This window comes from Phocoena sinus, chromosome 9 (assembly GCF_008692025.1).
Source record: "Phocoena sinus isolate mPhoSin1 chromosome 9, mPhoSin1.pri, whole genome shotgun sequence".
NCBI classification, from domain to species: Eukaryota; Metazoa; Chordata; class Mammalia; order Artiodactyla; family Phocoenidae; genus Phocoena; species Phocoena sinus.
Genome location: NC_045771.1, coordinates 14073981 through 14097161, shown reverse-complemented (window position 1 = coordinate 14097161; position 23181 = coordinate 14073981). Strand labels below are relative to the sequence as shown.

Here is a 23181-nt window from a genome sequence, read left to right as displayed (position 1 = left end):
AATTCATCTGCTAATCTTCCTCTCCCCACCCAACTGTGTGCTTGGAGTCAACTCACAGTCACCTATTCATGACTGCTCATTTCCCAACTAATTTTTTTTTTTTTTTTTGTGGTACGCGGGCCTCTCACTGTTGCGGCCTCTCCCGCTGCGGAGCACAGGCTCCGGACGCGCAGGCTCAGTGGCCATGGCTCACGGGCCCAGCCGCTCCGCGGCACGTGGGATCCTCCCAGACCCGGGCACGAACCCGTGTCCCCTGCATCGGCAGGTGGACTCTCAACCACTGCGCCACCAGGGAAGCCCCCAACTAATTTTTGAACCAATTGGTGTAGCACAATTCTGCCTGCCACCTAGATAAACTGTGGTGGGAATAAAGGGGAAAAAGAAAGAGTAATTTCAAAGCTGGGAAATATTTTTTAAGTTGGAGGACAAGGGATGGCAAAAAATGTTCTCTCTCTCTCTAGGAACGAAAAAAAAAATGCAGACATCGAGATATACTGATGTGTCTACAAAATTTGGAAAAACTTTATGAGAGTGTTTGGTGAAATGGATACACTGACACTGAGACTAACTGGGACAAACTCTCTGGAAAGCAGTTTGGCGTTGCACGCCAGTGTTTAAAACCAGTGACTCAGGGATTTCAGATCTGGATAAGCTTCATGTGTAAAGGTCAGAAAAGCTTGACGCATAGAGATGTTTATTGTTGTGGCATAACTTAAATTAACTAAAAAACTGAAAACACCCTAAATATGTAACAATAAAAATAGTTTAGTAAATTATGATATGTCCACAAGAGGAATATATAGCCATAAAAATAATATTCATAAAGGATTCATAACATGGAGATTTTTTTCCTTATGGTAAATGGAAAAAGTGGAAATATAGAGAAACAGAAAAAAATTATAGAGAACAGGATCTCAGATATATAAAAAATATACTCAGAAAAAACTACAATTATAATAAGATGAGGGTAGGCTTTCTCCCTAATATTTCTAGATTTTTTGGCTCAAATTTCTGTCAAGCATTTCAAGATTCATTTTCTGGAAAGCTAGCAAACCTCATCTTCAGCTCCAATGTCTTAAAATCTTTTGAAGAGGCAAAAATGTAAGCCCTTGTCTAATAAAGTTTCTGATGTGGTCAGAACCTTTTATGGAATTGCTGGCAAAGCCTTGAATGGTCGTGCATGTCACCAAGCGTAGAGTAACCATGACAAAGGGCTTCTCTTCTTCAAAGTTGGGACAGGTGGGTTACCTCGCACCCCCCGGGCTTTACCTCTTCCTGGAACACCGTGATTTTTATCCCAGGAAAATTGATATTTGCCAAAAGAATCTTTCACCATTTCAAAAATATAAATAGCCACTGAAATTTCCAAAAGCAGCTCACTAAGTAGACATTCTCTGACAGGGATTGTGAAGACATAATGAATGTCTTTATGGCTGGCTGTTCCCAGAAGCACAGAAGAGAGAAACCAACTCCTCCTCTATGGCCGCTGCTTAAGATACACAATGAGGGACTCTTGGAGGACAAGCCATCGTTTGACTCTTTTCTACTTTGGCTCCAACCTCAATCAGCTCATCTCTTTAATACACAATTTATCAAAATGTCCCCCAATTTATCATGAGTGGCTTCTTGGGTTAAGCGATGGGCTGACCACTCTTGTTGAATGCATCAAGAAAGGGCTTTGTCTTGGGGAAGACAAAGTATTGGGGAATTTCTTATGTTGGAAATGATCCCATGTGGTTCAATTTATTTTGAGAATGGACAGTAGAAAGAGCACCACTGGTACTGCAGGATTTGTATCCTATAGGGATAACTGACTACTTTGGTTGTAGAAGTAAAACCAAAGGATGCTATCTGAAGCTACTACATATCCTTTCCGTTGGTGTTTTCCAACTTAAGTATCCTTAATGTAAACAATGATAGATGTTCATGTTCATAATTGTGGAATACACTTGCATTAGTTCCCATCAAAGAGAAGCTATTCTAAAAATCGCTAGATGGTTTCCAGCCCTGAGAAATGGTGGCTACATGATGTCTGCCTATTACCTGATTTACTAGCATCCCTGGCCACCAGCACTTTTTTGATGGCTCAGGACTTAATGGCCCAATTTGACATAAAAAATTTCTTTCACAATGACAATTTTAAAAAATCATAGATTTATTTATTTATTTTTGGCCGTGTTGGGTCTTCGTTGCTGCGCGCAGGCTTTCTCCAGTTGCGGCGAGCGGGGGCTATTCTTCGTTGTCGTGCGTGGGCTTCTCATTGCGGTGGCCTCTCCTGCTGCGGGGCACGGGCTCCAGGCACACGGGCTCTAGAGCGCAGGCTCAGCAGTTGTAGCGCATGGGCTCAGCTGCTCCGCGGCACGTGGGAACCTCCTGTCCTGGGGCTCAAACCCGTGTCCCCTGCATTGGCAGGCGGATTCTTAACCACTGTGCCACCAGGGAAGCCCCCCACAATGACAATTTTTAAGGTAACAGGAGACATTTTAAAAAATTATTTTTTCATTGACTCTCTCAAACTGATTCATGGGTATTCCTGGTGTACCAGTTTCCTAGAGCTGCCATAACAAAGTAACACAAACGGGGCTGAAAATACCAGAGTTTGTTGCCTCACAGTTCTGGAAGCCACAAGTCTGAAATCAAGGTTTTTGCAGGATGATGTTCCCACTGAAATCTGTAGGGAACAATCCCTCCTTGTCTCTTCCTAGCTTCCAGTGGTTTACTGACAATCTTTGGCGTTTCCTGACTTGCAGCCATGTAACTCCAATCTCTGCCTTTGTCATCACATGGCATTCTCCCTGTGTCTCCATGTTTCACATGACATCCTCTTATGAGGACACCAGCCGTAATGGATTAGGGGTCCACTCTACTTCAGTATGACCTCATCTTTAATTACATTTGCAGCCACCCTATCTCCAAATAAGGTAATATTCTGAAATACTGGGGGTTAGGACTTCAACTTATTTTACGGGGGTACGGCAGTGGGGGGGCGGTTGACACAATTCAACCCCTAACTCCTTAAGTCCATGGATTCTGGTTTAGGAGCCTGTTGAGACAGAAGAGAGTCTGGGATCAGAGAATATGAAACATGGATGCAGAGAAGGAAGTGGGAGCAAATGGAACCCACTTTGCAATTTTGCTCAGAAGTCTGGAGACAGTGATCTCTCCCTGCAGATTTTAGTTCAAGGCCTCTAGTTACTGATGGCAACATTTGGCCAATTCCTAGCTGAAGACGCTTAAGTTCTATACTTGACTCCAGGCTGCAAACTGAAGTTTATGGTTGTGTCCAGAACATTCTCTGCTGATGCCATATGCTTGGAAATGTCTGAATTTTGTGCAGAGACACACAGTGGTATTTTTGTAAGTGGAGTTACATAATTAGGGCATGGGCTTGCATGATAATTAGCATGTGTAATTAGGCACAGACTTCTTGTCCTTTAATTAGACAATCAAGACATCTAATTACAAAATTAAGATGTAATTACGTGGCCCAAGATCGACATATTTCTTTCTACCCATTAGAGATTACATTTAGAAAATAATTCACAAAAACTGATGAAAAAATGAACTAGAAACCAGATTTGAGGATGTTGAAGGGAGTGTTAAGTGGACTGGTAAGTCTCCTCTGGTCTTGCCTCTTACATGTGAAGGGGGTTATTTAAAACATCATAGTCTACTTGAATCACTTTTACACATTCTGCTGTCAACCTCTGGCAGACGCACTAATGAAGAGGAATGTTGGCATGACTAATCCATGTAATTCACACATGGCCCTTGAGTGTGGTTTGTAATTACACTTGAACGTGGACTTAAATGTGATGTCCTGGGGATTCATTCAAACCCAATAATGCAGCTAATATGGTGGAAACCTTGCTCAGGAAAACTGGGAGGAGAACCCGCTTTCCCTTTCTGCCCTGGCTTGGCTCTCCCTGTGGCCACTTTAAAGGTAGATGCTTTGCTCAGAATAACACAAAAAAGTTAACCTGCTGTCATTTCTCTATTTGAGTATTCATTGCGATGTTCTTATTTTAAGTGCTCCTTATTGGACAGCAGGCAGCAAAGGGGAAGGTCCGAGTCTACAGCAAACATTCCATCTTTCTAGTGATAAGTGAGTCTTAGAGCAGTGGGGTTTTTTAATTTCCAGTACGCCTATGAAGTCTGGCTATATGAATATTCTCTATATGTTTCCTTGCTCTTAAATTGAGATTTGGCTAATCTTTGCACGATGCTAAACACCCAGTCTGACTCATTAATTTTTCTGAACTAACTGAACTTTTGACCTAATTGGCTGGCTGATTAGGGATTACAGCCATATGTCCAGGTTTTTCTAAGCCAATTCTGACTTTCGCTATGTTATCCCTCTGTTCCCATAAACTGTTGAAATATCCTAGTAATTCCAGCGTTTTGACAGCCAGACTGCACTCCTCAGACTGCCGCTTTCTCCTGGAAAGTGGCACAGAAATCTGTCGGGCCACGTTTCCTGATTTGGCGTAAGGAAAATATGCTTCCCATATGGTTTCAGGCCATGGAAACAGACATAAAGAGTTTGTAAGTGCTTGGTGAGGAGGTCTCCATGGTGTGTCCCTTCCATCCCTATTTTTTATTTTTCTCTATTAGGCCATGGAATGTGATGAGGGATATGTCCAGGGGTCAGTTTTGACCAAGGAAAACCACATATTTGCACAGGGAACTGATTTTTGCCATTGTTACTTTTTTTTGCTTTGCCTTTTAAGACCATTGTTCATGGTAGATTTAAAGGCCGAGGAGCTGAAGTGGAGAGAGGTGCAGTTTGGTTGGTTTTTTTTTGGTGGGGGAGTGTGCCCACGCTGCACGGCTTGTGGGATCTTAGTTCCCCAACCAGGGATCGAACCTGGACCCTAGGCAATAAAATTGCAGAGTCCTAATCACTGGACCGCCAGGGAATTCCCAAGGTGCAGTTTAAAAAAAAATTTACTGGGACTTCCTTGGTGGTCCAGTGGGTAAGACTCCACGCTCCCAATGCAGGGGGCCCGGGTTCGATCCCTGGTGGGGGAACTAGATCCTGCACGCATGCCGCAACTAAGAGTTTGCACGCCGCAAGGAAGATCCCACGCACCTCAACTAAGACTCGGCGCAGCCTAAATCAAATTAATTAATTAATTAATAAAAAGTTACTGACGGAAATTGTAGGTGGGGAAGGGGCATCTGGGCTACATCCTCTCTAAGCGGACTTCCAGCTAAGAGATCTGAGGATGACTTGATCTCAAGCCTGTTATCAGGAGGATTTACTGAGCTCTTTTCATGCCACTCCCTCACCTCTAGGCCTCCACCTCTTCAGTCCTTAGATGCTGTCAGCTGGAAACTTGCTCTACCCTTACTTCTGGTGAACTCAATAATTCTGATTTCTAACAGGGCCAGAAGTGTGAATGCAAACCTGTGTCTTGGTTTTTAAAATGTGCTTTTCCCCTCAGGTACTCCACATCAGCATTTTCAAGACTAGAGAAGTTGGGCATCAGACATCCCAAGGTTTCTCCTTTCATTGGAAACTTGACATTTTTCCGCCAGGTAAGGGCTGCCCTCCACTGTCTTTTGGCATAAGATGCTCTGAGCCCAGTGCAGCTTTACCCACAAAGCCTTGCTCTCGTCTATGTCGCCCACACCCAGGGAGGTCTGTGTGCGAAGGCGCCACGGAATGAGCCTTCCTCTGCTTGCATCAGTTCTTATGTGATGAGGATGATCCCTCACTGATCACTCGTCAGTACATACTGAGTCCTGGTATCCATTCATTCATCCAAAAACCCAATTAATGAGTGTCAAAGGTGTGCCAGGCCCTGGAATGTGGAAGAAGTAGAAGTTGCCCATGCCCTAGTGCTAGCATGGGTGGTAGAGATGGTAGCTGTGGCTGTCCTTCAGAGGAGAGGGAGTTCCGTCAGGGCTAGAGTCATCCTGGAGGACTTCCTGGAGGAGGGAATCTGCAGGAGCGATAGACACAAAGACAAGGACACACACACCAGGTGGGGAGTGATGACGTGTGTGATTGCACCATGTGAGAAAGAGGGCACAGCTTGGGAAGCAGCCTGGACTAGAAAGAGGAGATTGGGGAGTGCCAGGGAACACCACTGTGTGTGTGTGTGTGAGAGAGACAGAGACAGAGACAGAGAGACAGAGAGACAGAGAGACAGACAGAGAGACAGAGAGGCTAGATCACTGACAGTCCAGAAAGGCAAGTGAAGAACTGTGCGTGTCCCATCACTGGTGCATAGAAGTGGGGAGGGGGACACCAAAGAGGAAGATTTCTCTGCAAGGGGGAGGATTTAGGTCAGGTCTGTAGAATCCAACTGCTGTTGAGGTCTGTCTGGATGTGAAGTGGTGAGGGCTTGGCCCGGGTGGAGATGAGAGTGAAAGAGAAGAACAGTGGGGGCAAAATTAGTAACTCTTGTGGCGAATTAGGTGTGGAGGATTCAAGGGAGAATGGCCGTGAGTTGACAAAAATCAAAGGTCGGGAGGTTGGCAGGTTTAAGGAGGCACCTTTGATTTGCCAAAGTAACATGGAAGTGGAAATGCCAGAGGGCATTTGGAGATAGGGGCCCAGGACTCTATCTTCGGAGGTTATTTTTTTTTCTCATATTGGGTTTTCTCAGAAGCCAGATGATTTATTCTGCTAACTCCTGGGGGTGCTGCCACCAGACCCGACATCAGGAGCCTACAGATCCTGCATGTGAAGAGCCATTAGGCCAAACAAAGGCAGGAAGTATGAAATTGGGGCCAATCCTGATAATATCCCCTTAAGATCTCTTTAGGATTTCCCCACCCCTGCCCCCGGAAAGGCTGGCCCTTGGCGTTAGATAGAAAATAACATAGACTATTTCTGTCCTTTTTCCTTCCCATCTCAGTTTCTCTTCTGTTCCTTTCTGTCCCTTTCTCAGTCCAACACCCCTTTCCACTCTTCACTGCTGTTTCTCTCTTCCCAGCGTTCTTTTTAAACGCCTCCTTCTCTCCTCTCTAGCTCAGGGGTGGCCAGGCCACAACTTTCAGCCCACACACAGCATCTCATCAAGACTCCCCATGAGCTCCTTGGAGCAAGTGTGAAGACATTTCTAAGTACCAAAACAGAACAACAGACCAGATAGGAAATTAAAGCAAATAAATGTCACATATTTCTGGGGGGAAATGATCAGTTGCCTTCAGTCAAGTAATTAATTTAGTCTCAGCATTTTGAGGAAAGCTGTATCCCCGTTGATGTGACAAGAACACTGTGCCCTTCCTCTGGATAATTTCCACTTATGCTCCCTTTCTCCTCCTCATCCTTGTAGCTGCAAACCCTGCCAAGTTCTTGCTAGAACATAGTTATTTCATTGACCGTTTCTATAGTCACATGAGCTTTCTTTGATAGACGGCAAGCTTAGACGGCGTAGCTAGATTTAATGAGCCTGGGACGGATTTCCATTAAAAGCATCCACCTCTTCTACCCCCCAACTCTCAACTCTCACCCACACGTTGTATACCTGCCTGACCACTCCATTCCCACAGCACAAGTCTAGAGCATTTTCCTGTCCTCGGGCTCCATCCCAACCTTAGAATATTTTCATGTTTACTTCTTTCCCACAACACGATGGATCCAGCCATCTCCAAGCCTTCACCCACACCATCCCCCTGTGTATATCTGCACACATATTCCACCCCTACAGCACAATGGGTCTAGCATTCTCTGACCCTCTACCCCTACTCCACCCCATGTATATCTCCAGGAATCCTCCTTTCCCACCCCAAAGTGTGTCTAATATATAAAGTCGCTCTAAGGTTCTTATGCTTTGAATACGTTGATTTTAGTTAAAATTTAACTTGGATCATAATTCAGCATTTGTGATAATTTGGGTACACTCAGCAGACGTTCACGCATATAGTGGCTGTGAAAAGAGGTTTCGCCCCCAAAATAATAATATAAACCAAATGGCAGAGGAGAATGTGAACATAGTCGAGAAAGCAAAAAATTTTCAAATATTTTAGCAGCAATTATACAAAAACAGGATCTTCTGTCCATTAAAGCAGAGCTGACTGAGACTTTCTCTTGGCAATATTGTTTTTTCACGCAACCAGTGTTTTTTGTTTTTTTTTTTTTTTGCGGTACGCAGGCCTCTCACTGTTGTGGCCTCTCCCATTGCGGAGCACAGGCTCCGGACGCGCAGGCTCAGCGGCAATGGCTCACGGGTCCAGCCGCTCCGCGGCATGTGGGATCTTCCAGAACCAGGGCACGAACCCGTGTCCCCTGCATCAGCAGGTAGACTCTCAACCATTGCGCCACCAGAGAAGCCCATCACGCAACTAGTTTATTCTAATACTCCAAAGTACTTGAAAACAATATAACTTCAATTATTTTTTATTGTTTATGTAACTGTGTTCTCACTATTCCAGACTTTCTTTCTGAATAAGTTTGAATATTTGAAATGTTGTTTCATCTGATTCTTACTACAGTGCTCTGTTTGCTGCAGGGTTTCTGGGAAAGCCAGTTGGAGCTCAGAAAGCAGTACGGACCTCTGAGTGGGTAAGAGGGAAACTCCATCCTTCTATCATATATTTTGATTTGTGTGTGTTAAATTGATATGGAAGGAAGGACAAGAATGGGAATGTTGCATGTGTTTATAACTTTTGAGGATCCACAAAGTGAGTGCCCAGCAGTATAGACAGGGCTCCTAGAGAAGACCCCAGGGGTCCCCAGTGTGCACGGTGCTAGCCTGAGGAGCACCACTTCCCAGCCTCTAAACCCCGACCATCTGAGTCAGGCCCTGGGTGCCCTGACCATCTCTCACCACTGTGCCAAAGGTGTGCTGCAAAGGACACAATGGCCCTCCACACCTCAGTCTAATTTGCCTTGACAACCCATGGAAAGTCTTTCCCCACGAACTTATCTAAACCTTACTTGGACCTGTAAATTATGCTGTCAGCTATATGGCCATATAATCTGTTATCCGACACAGTACACACCTGAAAGGTAAAGGAGATGCGATTCCCAATTACCCCAGGACAACAGCAGAAACTAACAAAGACTGACCTGGATATACTGGGTCACATGGTCACCCTAATTCTCAGCCACATAAAGTAATATAGGCCTTCCCCTGATTTTTCCCGTATTTTCCCCCTTTATGCTTCAGGGTATGCTTCTTTAAAAAGAAAATTTGAGAATCTGACAAACAAACCCATGATCAGACCATTTACCCTATTCAAGACTGAACAGACTTGAATCATATTCTCAGCACACATCCTTCCACACTGGAGTCCTAGACATTTCAGTCTTTTCTCGCGCAGCTTCCCTCAGCTACTGGATGGATGATTTCTGGTAGTTCTTTTCCAGATTTTCAGGTCTCGGATAACTTTTTTAGGTGCAGCGAAGTTCTGTGGTGTCCCTACTGTATATCCTAATGGGGTCCAGTGGTTTGTGAGCCTTTCTATCCACACGACATGACGCTTGTTCCCCCAGATTTTCAAAAGGGATTCACTTGTATTCTTTGTGGAAATGCCAGGAGATCCATGGTTTTGGCCAAGTTCTCCTTAGTTTGCTATCGCTCTTTAGTTTACTGTGTAACACTGCAAAGGTAGTACATGAAGATATTCTACTAGATGGCCTCTGATTAGTTTGTTGTTCCTGGATAACGAACTACTCCAAAATGCAGTGATTTAAACACAATAAGTTATTATTGATCATGCGCCTAAGGGTTGGCTGGAATTGGCTGATCTAAGCTCGCCTGGCTGGGAAGCTCAGCTGGGCTTCCTGGTGCTTCTGCAGGTTCAGCTAGGGAGGTGGCTCATCTAGGCCAGGCCCAGCTGGGGCAGCTGTGCTCCACACACTTGTTTCATCCTCCTTGGAATGGCAGGCAAGCCAGCGCAGGCTCTTCTCACGGTGAAGGCAAAGGGTCAAGAGAGCAAGCCCCCAAATGCAAGAACATTTTAAGTTTCTGCTAACATTCTATTGGTCAAACCTAAAGTCAAGGCAGAAAGCACGCTCCGCGTGCAGTGAGGCCAAAGCAAGTTACTTGGCCAAGCCTGACACTGATGGAGCAGGGAGATGTATTCCTCTAAAGGAAGAGTGGGGAGATGGTGCATATTTTTAGTAATAGGGAACTCCACCTCACTCTCTAAGACCCCCTTTTTTTTTTTTTTTTTTTTTTTTAAGTAGGCGGGGCTCTCACTGTTGTGGCCTCTCCTGTTGTGGAGCACAGGCTCCGGACGCGCAGGCTCAGCGGCCATGGCTCACGGACCAAGCCGCTCCGTGGCATGTGGGATCTTCCCAGACCGGGGCACGAACCTGTGTCCCCTGCATTGGCAGGCAGACTCTCAACCACTGCGCCACCAGGGAAGCCCCTAAGACCCCTTTTAGCTTGGTCTTTACTTACTTTTTTTTTAGTTCAAAGCTTCCTGCTTTAAGCATAAGAGGTACTCAAGAACCTATCTTTCCAACAGTCTCATTCTGCAGTTGACTTGACATTGACCTTGGAGACTGTCTCATACATTTCTGAGACATAGCACTGACTCAGAAGGACGGTGGCTTCCCCAGAATTAGATAAAGGCCTTCCTGAGTTTGAGTTCTAGGAATTACCTCCCTGGAGTACTTCTGTACAGATTTTCAGAGTACAGCCCTTGGGTATTTTAAAATAATTTTTAAATGTCAGATGAAGAGTTTAAATGGCACTGTATTAACTGGTGGATTGTGTAGTGGTGGTGATGGTGGTGGTGGTGGTGGTAATGGTGATGGTGGTGATGGTGGTGGTGGTGATGGTGGTGGTGGTGGTGGTGATGGTGATGGTGGTGATGGTGGTGGTGGTGATGGTGATGGTGGTGTTGGTGGTGGTGGTGATGGTGGTGGTGGTGGTGATGGTGATGATGGTGGTGGTGGTGGTGGTGATGGTGATGGTGGTGGTGGTGATGGTGATGGTGGTGGTGGTGGTGGTGATGGTGGTGGTGGTGGTGGTGATGGTGATGGTGGTGGTGATGGTGGTGGTGATGGTGGTGGTGGTGGTGGTGGTGGTGGTGATGGTGGTGGTGGTGGTGGTGGTGATGGTGATGGTGATGGTGGTGATGGTGATGGTGGTGGTGGTGATGGTGGTGGTGGTGATGGTGATCGTGATGGTGGTAGTGGTGATGGTGGTGGTGGTGGTGATGGTGGTGATGGTGGTGGTGGTGGTGGTGGTGATGATGGTGATGGTGATGGTGGTGGTGGTGATGGTGATGGTGGTGGTGCTGATGGTGGTGGTGGTGGTGGTGATGGTGGTGGTGGTGGTGGTGGTGGTGTGTGTGTGTGTGTGTGTGAGTGAGCGAGAGAGAGAGAGAGAAACAACTGATTTCCTTGACGACAGGATGTCCAATCAACTTTCACCCCCAACTTTAACACAAGGTACCCTTTTCGTTTCAAGAAAACTTAAATCATAGAGAATGGTTTCAAGTGAGGTTGTAAAAAGAGAAATAGCAGTATCAACTCTGGTAAAAAGGGAAAACGATGAAAGGTGATGGCATAATTTCTTCATACAAAGCTATCAACTTTTTCTGCCTTAGAAAAAATGATGAGCCTTACTTAAAATGCTAACTTCTTTTCCAATGTGTCCACTGCTGGATTGAGAGGCACTGCAGTGGTGGGGTAAAGCTTAAAATGCTAACTTCTTTTCCAATGTGTCCACTGCTGGATTGAGAGGCACTGCAGGGGTGGGGTAAAGCTTAAAATGCTAACTTCTTTTCCAATGTGTCCACTGCTGGATTGAGAGGCACTGCAGTGGTGGGGTAAAGTCCTGTCTGAGCTCTGTAACCTGGGTGAGACTCAGTATGCTCACCTTTTCAGATGAAAGGGTTGAACTAGTCTATATTTAAGGTCCTTTCTAGCCCGAAAAATGATTTTGTTACTGCTTAAATTTGAACAAAATGGTTTCACTGACCGGGAATGGCAAGGATGAACCATGATCAATGAAAGATCCTTCTTTTAGAACATGATTTGGTTTGAATTGTCTTAACTTTTAGACTCCTTCTGTCATTAGGAAACATCATTGATCCCATATTGGTCCCCTTAACATTGAAATAGTAGACTGATTCATCATTTGACAAGTGAAACCCCATGCAGTTGATACCATACAGAGATGCATGTGTCCTTAGATGACAGGGCAGTACTATATGTTGGGAGAAAATGTGTGCAGAGAGGGTCTTCTCTTTACTCTGTACCTGAAAACCAAACCTGATCATTATTTATGCTTATTATCTGTTGTCACCATAGCAACTCAGTCAGTTTGGGTCCCCAAACTGGAAACCTGCTTCTTCCCCTTCTCCCTTTCCTGCTTTGAGGGAGGTAGTGCTGGAGAAGCCTTCTGCTGAGAGGGGTTGACAGCACCAATGTTTGTTACCATCACCACGACCACCACTGAGAATCCAGTGTCTTCACCAAGTGTCTAATTATGCCACCTGCTTTGCTAAGCCCTGGGCAAATAAAACTATGCACATTGTCTCTGGCTCCTTTGAACTTGACTGTAAAGCAGGAGGGCTGGCATGCACACCTATACAACTTTTCTTCACAATTCATGATTAGAACGCTCTTGAACCGCACGTTAGCTCAGTAGCCCCCTCCCTTACCCTCGAGGGATACGTCCCAAGACCCCCAGTGGATGCCCGAAACCGCAGATAGTATTGAACCCTATGTAAATCATGCTTTTCCTGTATATACATACCAATGATAAAGTTTAATTTATAAATTAGGCACAGTAAGGATTAACAACAACAATAATGGAACAATTATAACAATATATTGTAATAGAAGTTATGTGAATGTGGTCTCTCTCTCTCTCAGAATACCTTACTGTACAAATTTAATGCCTTTCCATCCTAACCAAGCACTTATCAGGCACTGTGGCCGTATCTTTTACGGTTTGTGGTGTGGCAGCAAAACTAGCAGAAATTTCTTTTTCTTTCTTCACAATTTCATGGACGGAAATGCGTTCTTACCGTAGATCTTGGCAACCTCCGCACGTGATTATTTTCTTTCCTTATTCAGTGGAGAACTTCCACCTTTTCACTGAAAGAAAACACTTTATAGCTTCTCTTTCGCATATCCAAATTGTCAGCATCATTACTCTTGTACCGTAGGGCTGTTATTAAGTAAAATAAGGGCTACTTGAACACAAGCACTGAGATACCACGAGAGTCGATCTGGAAACTGATTTGGCTACTAAGTGACCAATGGGTGGGCAGGATATGCTGGACAAAGGGATGATTCACATCTTCAGCGAGTGGAGTTTTATCACACTGCTGAGAACATTTCAACACTTAACCATTGAACACTTATGAAGTGTTTATTTCTGGAATTTTCCACTTAATGTTTTTGGACAGTTGACCACAGGTAACTGAAACCAGGGAAAGCAAAACTGCAGGTAAGGGGGGCACTAATGTACCCTTGGCAACATATTATGAAGAAAGAAAGGCTTTACTGCTTTAGATAACCTTCAATTAATGATTACTTGTTAACTCCTTCAGTCTGAGATTGAGCCCCAAACTGGATTTATATTCCTTCCCAAACCCTAAAAGAACAGTATCAACATAATCATCATACATTTGGGATTGAGTCTAAACGGGATAGAGATTATGTTCCCTCCAATTCGTGACTGACTTTGTAAGCCAGTGGATGACAAGCGTTTATTGTGCTGTTACCGTGAATTACTTAGAAATACATACACAGCAGCCTAAGTTCAGCTCACGTGCAACTCCTAAAGGCTCCTATCCAAAGCCCCCTTTCCCCTTATCTCATCTCTGCTGTAAGTGGTAGCTCTGCAGTTATTCTTTTATTTAGCCTCACCCCCATTTCTTTTTGCCTCCCGCATCGCTTTCATCTTGAATTCTAGTAGACCCTCAGTTCCGTCTTGTTGAATTTGACTTCCATGCTTCCTGGTACCCATCACCCATGCCCCTCCATTTGATTCCTGTATCCATCCCTTCATCAAGCCAGATTTGTTGAATAATCTTATAAACTCCCATTAGAACATCAGGTTGTAAGTAGATAAACATACACATTGCACATAATTCATAAAGTACAAAGACACAGAAAAAAAGTAAAATGGACTCTCACCTCAGACCCTCAGCCAGTTGTCCCCAGAAGCAAACTGTGTTATCAATTTCTGAATACTCAAATGAATAATATATGATAGATGTAGTTCTCCACCTTGCTTTGTTCATTAATGATATTGGGGAAACTGTCCCGTTTCAACACACTCATTCTTATTAAATACTGTTCTATTTTTTTAAAGATTCCACTGTATGGATGTATGCTAATTTTAAAAACAAGTTCTCAGTTGATGAATGCTTTTTGCTTTTATAAACAATACAGCAGTGAATATTCTTGTGTATACATCATTACTATCTTGTGTAAGGATGTCTGTAGGATAAATTCCTCGAAATGGAATTATCAGGTCAAAGATTATCTACATTTTTATTTTGGTAAATATAGATTGCTCTCACTAGGGAGCAATTTACACTCCCATAAATAAGCATATGAAGGCACCTGGTTTCCTCACACATTAAAAATGTGTGGTCACAATTTTAAATCTTTACCATTTGATGGCAGTTTTAACGAGCATTTCTCTAATTATGAGAAAGTTTGAGCATCTTTTCATAGGTTTAAAATTTCTGAAGAATCCTTTGCCACTTTTCTATTGGGTTATTGATCTTTTCCTAATTTATTTGTAGAAGCTCTTTATTTATGAAAGAAAATAGCTCTTCACAAGGGGTCTGGGTCACTGGAAATCTTCTGCTTCTTCATTTAGCTGCTGATGGGAGTGTTCAGTTTGTGAAAATTCATGGTCGGTACACTTTTCAATAATGTATAGGATACTTTTCTGTATATAAGTGCATTATACTTTAATAAAATGGGTTTTTAAAAGACTTGCAATGTTACCAACCTGCTTCAGTCAATATACAGTAATAATTCACCATTTAAAAAAAAGAAAATAGCCCTTTATGTTTAATATATGTTGCAAACATTCTCTCCTTTTTATCATGTCTTTGACTTTGTTTATTATGTATCTCTTCCAATCAGAAAACATCTGTTTTTGTATTGTTGAATTTAACCTATTTTAATGGTGTCTACATTTTGTATCTTACCCAGTAAGGCTTTCTCCACTAAGGATATATATATATATATATTTTTTTTTTTTTTTGCGGTACGCGGGCCTCTTACTGCTGTGGTCTCTCCAGACGCACAGGCTCAGCAGCCATGGCTCACGGGCCCAGCCGCTCCGCGGCATGTGGGATCTTCCCGGACCGGGGCACGAACCCACGTCCCCTGCATTAGCAGGCAGACTCTCAATCACTGCGCCACCAGGGAAGCCCAGGATATATATTTTTAAACGTCCATTTTTTCTAGTATTTTTTATTTCATTTAAAAATTTAGATATTTGATCCACCAGGTATTTATTTGAGGGTAAGGATGGAAGTAGGGATCCACCCTCATTGTTTCCAGATGGTGGCATTCCTTCTGGAAATGCATCCTTTCCCAATTGATTTAAAATGTCATTTTTATCATTTACTGGTTCCTATATGTATTTCTGACTTCTCTGCTCCATTCTTCTGCTTGATCACAGGCTAGTGTCACGCTGAATACTCTCGTTTGGTGCCTATAGCACCTTCTTATACCTAGCAGCAAGAGTATTCTAAGAACATCTTTGTAGGTATCAGAATCTAAAGAAGTCTATCTCCCAGGGAACCTTAGGTCTCTGCACTTAAAAAAAAAACAAATCAATTTAGCAAATATAAAGAAGATTTTAGCATAAAGGACCTCGCACTTAGACCCAAAGTTCACGCCCACAGGAGGTAGATGTGTCTCATATGCCTCCAACTTGGAGGTTCTTAGCACCATGTTTTATTTAACTACCCAGCACGTATGAACTAATAACATCTTGTCACCAGGCAATGAGGAAGCTGAGGACTTTGGGATACATACGGAAAAACATGTGGCATCAGCAAAGATAACAGTAGGATCGTTCAGACATTTTTTTAAAGCTCATTTAAGATTCCATTCCAGGAGGAGAGCGTGTGCTCCGGAACTGACTAAGGTGTGAAAACTTCTCACGTAAGCGCTCTTCACCATCGGGCTTGTGTACTATATAGATGAGGTTGAAGAGCCACATAGAGATGGTTTACTTTAATGCAGGCAAATGTCTCTGTCATCAACACGTGGGAGGTTTGCTGGCCTAATTCCATAGATCCAGAACTCTGGGAACTAAAAGGCCCCTAAGGACTCAGCCTGTTGCACCCTGTGTCACGTGACTGCTCTTTGCTTTAGAAGACACTGAGGCACCTGAATATGCTGGACTTGAAAATGAGGGAGAGGATGGGTGGGGTGGAAACTATGGCCGATTTGTTGGAAAAAATACAAGTATTCAGACTCACACTGGGCAGCTGATATGGGGAGGTGGTTCTCATTTTTAAACTGGACTGAGCTCCGTAGAATCATAGATGTTGAAGAAAGGCAGAAATCTTAGGTTGAAGTGAAGCCACAGTTGCAAAATTGCCTCCCAGACAATGCGCAGAAGTCAAACTTTTAAGTTTCTGCTGCTAATAGGGAGTGCACGCCTCAGAATGAGACTCATTTACTGAGTGACCTAAAAATGCGACTCCGTTTTCAGAGGAATTGATGAAAATGAAAACACCATGATCACTGAGAAAACACAGTACCCTTAAAACTGTGGAATTAGGTACAGAAGTCCTAAATTATCCTCACATTTCTGGCCATAACACTAGACTGGGGGCAATATTTGGGTCTCCTAGCTTGGTAAAAGCTGAATCTTTTATGAGTGTTGAACGCAAAGCTTAGAATCACTAGCTTCAAGTAATTTGTGTCTGAAACCAAAATGAGACCTGATGGTCCCTACGTCATAATTACTGAGAGTCATTTCAGTGACTTAAATATCAATAGTCTCACTGGTCAATATAGATCAATCACTAACACTCGGCCTTTTAGGATACATTTTTAAGTGAGTGTTTATTAAAGCGTTACTGTACTTTAGGGGGCACATTATTTTATAAGAGCAAATACCCTGACAAAATGGGCTGATTTTTTTTCTAGGAGGCCATTGAGAATAGGATGAAAGTTGTCAGCAGGAATATATTTGACTGTTATCACCGATCCAAATGCATAGCCCAACAGGTAGAATTATCGAAAGAACAATTGTCCTCAGACAACTAGGCGATTTAGACCAAAAAGAGTAAGAAGAATTCTATTAGAGCCCCAGTTTTCTCAAATGAAACTTTAATAGACTCTTCACCCTATCTGCCCTTCTCATGGTCTCCTGTTATCCCAAATGGTGAATTACTACAAAGCTTCCTGCTTCCTTATGGTTTAAGGCTTCTTCCTCGTCTTCATCCAAAGACCCTTCTGAAGAGTACCCCTTTTTCTGGACTTCTGACCTCCTCCTTTACCCCTTATTTCACACCGCTATCTTGTCCCCCATCTTCACTCTACCTGCAGGTGACGGTTGCTACATATTTTAGTGACTACTGCTGTCCAAGTTTTTGTGACCCACTCTCCTAAAGATCAAGAGCCTATATTTAATTCCTCTTGTTTGGGTAGAAAAACGTCAAATAGAGCATGCCAACTTACAATAGAAAACTGGGGTTTAAACTTCAGCTCCGACTCTCTTTCTATCTACCACCTGTTAGCTTAATGGATTTGGGCCAGTCACTTCCCCTCTTGGAGCCTCAGTTTTCTCAGATATAAAACGAGGGGCTTTGAACTAGATCAGTGACTTTGTTTAATTATAAGCCTCAGTAAATAATATATTTTACATTATGATCCCGTACACACACACCTGAAATTAAAGTTTTACTAAATATCTTTTACTATATAAGATCCACTTGGATCTATTCTATTCTCCTACTCTGTTCTATTCTACTCTATTTCATGAAAAAACAAAACAAATACAAGCTGGTCACAACCCACAAAATTGGTTTCATAACCACTAGTGAGTCAAGGTGAGCAATTTGAAAAGCAAAGGTCTAGATGATATCTGACATCCTTTCCAGTTCAAAACTAGGTGACTCAGCTCCAAAAGTCTACATTAGAAAAATTTTATAAGCCCCTGGTTTTGCTCCAGTGTGGTTTAAGATTCTGAGAAATTTCTGACAAAAGAGATTTTGTCAGCTGCAGTAGAATCTAAGATGAAACACTATTCCTCCAGGGATGGGGCTCTTGCACTACGTGGAGCTGGACAGAGAACTTGCTGCTCGATAGTCATTCCTTCTTCTTTAAAATCATAAGTTGAAGCATTACCAGAATCTTTCAAGCTAAAAACCTTATCAAAACATATTAGTTGACAATATAAAACATCTCTCCCTAAGATTTCTGCATTGATTGTAAATGTCTAAGTAAGTAATTATGTGGATGCCCTATCTTAGCTAGGTGTGCCCAGTGGATGGCTTACTTCCAAGAGGTGGGGCGGCAGGAGGGAATGGCTTAGAGACCGGAAATCGCCCCATTCCCTGGGATGTCTGGGCATGGAAACCCGACCAGGCTGTGTGTGCTGACAGAGCAGGTTCCCGCTGATGAGCAAAGCACAGCATTGAAAGGGGAAGAAATTGACAACTCCCCATTCTAGTAATCACTGGACGTTCCAGGAGAAAATTGCCCACAGAGAAGGTGTTGGCTGGATGGTAGTCAGGAGTCCACTAAAGCAGGAATCAAGAAGGCCTGTCGGGCTTCCCCGGTGGCGCAGTGGTTGACAGTCCGCCTGCTGATGCAGGGGACGCGGGTTCGTGCCCCGATCCGGGAAGATCCCACATGCCGCGGAGCGGCTGGGCCCGTGAGCCATGGCCGCTGAGCCTGCGCGTCCGGAGCCTGTGCTCCGCAATGGGAGAGGCCACGAGAGTGAGAGGCCTGCGTACTGCAAAAAAAAAAAAAAAAAAAAGGCGGCCTGTCAGTGGACATTAGGGCCCAACTAGGGGGTGATCTGGGCCCTGAGAAGAGAGTCTGGCAGGAGAACAAGCAGGGCCTCAGTGGGAGGAGCCTGGGGAAAAAGTCATGTGCAGATAACCAGTCCTAAGAGTGAGAGCAGAAACCAGCCCCAATCCCTGTTGTCAGCTGGGGACAAAAAGTCCAACCTGGCTGGGACAGAACGAGGCTGAGGATGCTCGGGACTGTTCCACCTCTAGGGGCAGCTGGACTGGGGGTGGGGGATGAGCACCCAGCTGGGAAGGCAGCCACAGATCTTCAGTTTTGCATTCCTTGACGTGTGTTTCCAAAATCCACCAGTATATCAGGTTCAAAGTGGAAGGGGGTTCATGCTCCATCAGGGACAATCAAATCTGGTATCAACAACCTCTTTTTTCCCCCAAATGACAGCCCTGCACAGATGTGTTCCCAAACAATAGAACATCTCAAATTACAATTGCATAAAAGCTGTTTCTAGTTAATATTTTCGAATAATGAATTTCATATTTAATTGTATTGTACCTGCAACAAATCCAAGTTGTTCAACCCAGAATGCAAAATAGAGTTATGTAACGTAGTCATGAATCACTGTGGCATTTGCCAAGGCATTCTCCCATCTGGAAGTAGGTCCAGAGAACACATGGCACTACGCATGTATCTTCTGTCAAGAACTCTTTTGCATAGATAATCTCAAAAATTGCACACATTTACCCAGTTCTTATGGCTCTTAACCCTAATTAACTGAGAATGCAAATAGCTTTCCCATTCTATTCAAAAAGACGAATGACGAACCATCTTTGATTTCGTAATTTAAAAAAAATCTTTGCTAAATTCAAAGAAGCAACAAATTCCCAATTCCCATGAAGCTTAAAGTTCCTCTTTGATCACTATTTTGTGAGCAGAAAAACTTTTCCCAAACAAATTCTCAGAACCCTTGAATGATTAAAAAAGTTTTAGGGGCTTCCCTGGTGGCGCAGTGGTTGAGAGTCCGCCTGCCGATGCAGGGGACACGGGTTCGTGCCCCGGTCTGGGAAGATCCCACATGCCGCGGAGCGGCTGGGCCCGTGAGCCATGGCCGCTGAGCCTGCGCGTCCGGAGCCTGTCCTCCGCAACGGGAGAGGCCACAACAGTGAGAGGCCCGCGTAACGCATAAAAAAAAAAAAAAAAAAAGTTTTAAATTGTGTTCCTCACATAGGGCAAAAGGCGACAGCAATACATGTCTAAACTAAATCACTTTAGATACACAGCGTAAACTTTCAAACAAAAAAAATGTCATACACCATCACACAAACATTTGAAATTCTACTGAAGTGTGAGTAATCAAAGTTTATCTTTAAAATGGAACATGTTCTCCGTTCTTCCTCAGGACCCTTAAATCTTTCAGAGTTTGGGTTGTTTACTATGCTTTCCAATTCTTCCTGGTCAGTCTTATGTGTAACATTTCTGCAGCTGTGCACATACAGCAATTCCCAGCAAGGCACTGTCAAGTTTTATGATGCCTACATACCTAGGGCAGATCATAGAAACCTAACTACTCAAATAAGTGCCTTGGGGGCTTCCCTGGTGGCGCAGTGGTTGGGGATCCGCCTGCCGATGCAGGGGACATGGGTTCAAGCCCTGGTCCGGGAGGATCCCACCTGTCGTGGGGCATCTAGGCCCGTGAGCCACAACTACTGAGCCCATGCGCCTGGAGCCCGTGCTCCGCAACGGGAGAGGCCACCGCAATGAGAGGCCCGAGCACCACAGTGGGGAGTGGCCCCCACTCACTGTGGCTGGAGAAAGCCCACGTGCAGCAACGAAGACCCAACGCAGCCAAAAACAAATAAGATAAAATAAATTAAAAAAAAAATAAGTACCTTGATTATTTTTCGCATCTCAAGACCATGCCCCTAACAACTTCTCCCCCATCTCGCCCACAAGCTGCAAGAATTTTGCAACCCACTATATCAACTTTTCCATTCTGGGTGAGGCTCTCAATTTATTGGCCTGTTTTAAAAGGCTGGACTCTCTGACATGTTCCCCAGGCTCCCCACACTAACCACTAAGGAGGCACTGTTAGCAGATGATTCTATTTTTGCCTCTGCTTAAAGCAGAACTTGCTAACCTTTGCCCTGAGTGCACGGCTGGTGGATGGCCTGTCACCGCATGGTAGGTGGACGTGGGACGTGTGGCCTGTTGTGTTACAACACCCACTGGCGCCTACTGATACTACTCAGACTACGGGGGAAGTGGGCATCCAGGTATTAATCGAAACTACTGCCCTTCACAACTGGACCCCCAGGGGAAGGGAATCCAAGCCCTCCCTAGTTTGTCCCCCTCTATCTTCTCCATTGCTAACGTAGCACCTGGGGCATATGACCAACCAGAGAGGCAGTTCTTCAGTGAACTTTCCATTTGCCTTTGAAAGTTGTCTGTAACTCTTCAGGTTCTCCTCTCCATCTCACTGCCAGACCACAGGGTGTTTCTTATGATGGACATGGCCCATGGATCCTTCTGAAAGACTCCAGCCCGAAGATTCGTAACTGATTCCCCCAAATCTTAGACTTCTCTGCTAGAGTTTGGGTTCTGCAGACCACCCCATGAGCAAGAAGCCTCAGTTCGTTATCCTCCTTAGGCTGGGGGCCCACTGTAATGCTTTATCTCCAACCCTGAATGGATGCTTAGAATCCCAAGTTCCTCCCTCCTCCAGTCCATACTTGTTAATGAGTACCAGGCTTCAGGGCCTGAGCACTCACAACTGACACCCACAGAATAAAGATTTCATCTCAGTAATTGGAATGGGGCTTCGTGCTTCTACAACATGGTCAGCAAGAGGAACTCTATGACCCATGGCCGTGGGATGGATGGGTCCTCTGCTTCCTAGTCACCTCCAGATGTCGAGGATGGCATGAAGAACTTTTGGCTGGAGGACTTTGTTTTCTTGTGTTAAAGTACAAATGACATAACATTGACCATCCTAGCCATTTTTCAACGTATAGTTCAGTGGCATGAAGTACGTTCACATTGTTGTGTGATCATGACCAACATTCAGCTCCAGAGCTCTTTTCATCTTGAAAAATGGAAACTCCATACCCATTAAACAATAACTCCCCATTCCCCCCTTCCTTTTGTTTGTCCATTCGTCTGTCGATGGACACTTGGGTTGCTTCCACATTTTGGCTATCGTGAACAATGCTGCTATGAACACCAGGGTACGAATCTCTCTTCAATACGTCCCTTTCCGTTTTTTTTGTTTTTAGATCTGTTGAATATATCCAGAAGTGGAATTGCTGGATCATATGTTAATTCAATGTTTAATTGTTTGAGGAAGTGCCATACTGTTTTCTGTAGCAACTGCATTTGGAGTTGCAATGCTTGATTGTTCCTTTTGACAGTGACTGAGTGGCCATTACTTCTTGCCTTCAAACCTCACAAGTGAACTCTAGAAGAAATGTAAACTTCTCCCTGTGCTCCGGAACCTAACTGGTCAGTGTGAGTGACACATTTCTGATCAGAATGCATGGCCCCCGTGATCTGGCCCCAACTTCCTGTTGACTACAAGCCAGTGAGCACATTCTTTACCAGACTAGCCCTGTTATCAACAAATGCTTGTACTGCACCATAAATTCAGTTCGTTTTAATAAATTCCCAGTAGTCCTTACCCAGAGCCCTTTCTCGCCTTATCTCACTCCTCTCTGCCAAACCCTTTACAATTTATGTGTTTGCTTTTCGATTCTGCTTTCAGCCCCCTCCAAGTTTCCTCTTTCCCACCAGGTCACTGTGGCCTTTGTGTCTCATATAAATTTAGCCTTCTCTGTCTGGGACTCTTTCTTGTTCACTGGGCCCACACTTCTCTCCCTGGCACCAGCCCTTCAATCTCCGGGCTTCCTACCTAAAGTAATTTGTCAAGATCGTGTCCTTGTCATTTGTGGCTTATGAGTTTTCCCTCTCTGTGTTTCTTTCACTCAGTCTTTTCGCTGTTTTCAAGGCCTGTGTTCCAGCTTTGTGGCCCTTTGCTGGAGGAGACACACTGAATCCCCCCTGGTCCCCCCAGGACATAGCGTGCGCTCTCACTGAGAGGCTAGCTAATTCCATGCTATCCAGGTAAAGGAGAGCTGGCAGGTGGCCCGTGGACCCAGGCACATAGGCTTGAGAAAAAGTTTAGAAGTTTTGGCTGAGATATTGAATGGGAGACTATAGAGGCTGACGATATGCAAGGAAAGTGTGAGGACAACCTCTCTGCAGCGGCAGGAGAGGAGATGGACGTAAGGAATGGTGCTAAG

At 44.2% G+C, this 23181-nt stretch overlaps 1 protein-coding gene across 2 annotated transcripts in view; it reads left to right on the top strand.

Moving 5' to 3' along the window:
• Positions 1-23181, top strand: part of TBXAS1 (thromboxane A synthase 1) — a 150782-nt gene that overhangs the window by 30236 nt on the left and 97365 nt on the right. The window contains exons 2-3 of one of the 2 annotated variants that reach the window (XM_032642176.1): positions 5448-5541; positions 8466-8518. In XM_032642176.1, coding sequence (XP_032498067.1) covers positions 5448-5541; positions 8466-8518 — 147 coding nt within the window. Of the gene's footprint in view, positions 1-5447; positions 5542-5708; positions 5731-8465; positions 8519-23181 lie in introns of those variants that run through there. The other variant, XM_032642177.1, reaches the window with a different exon arrangement.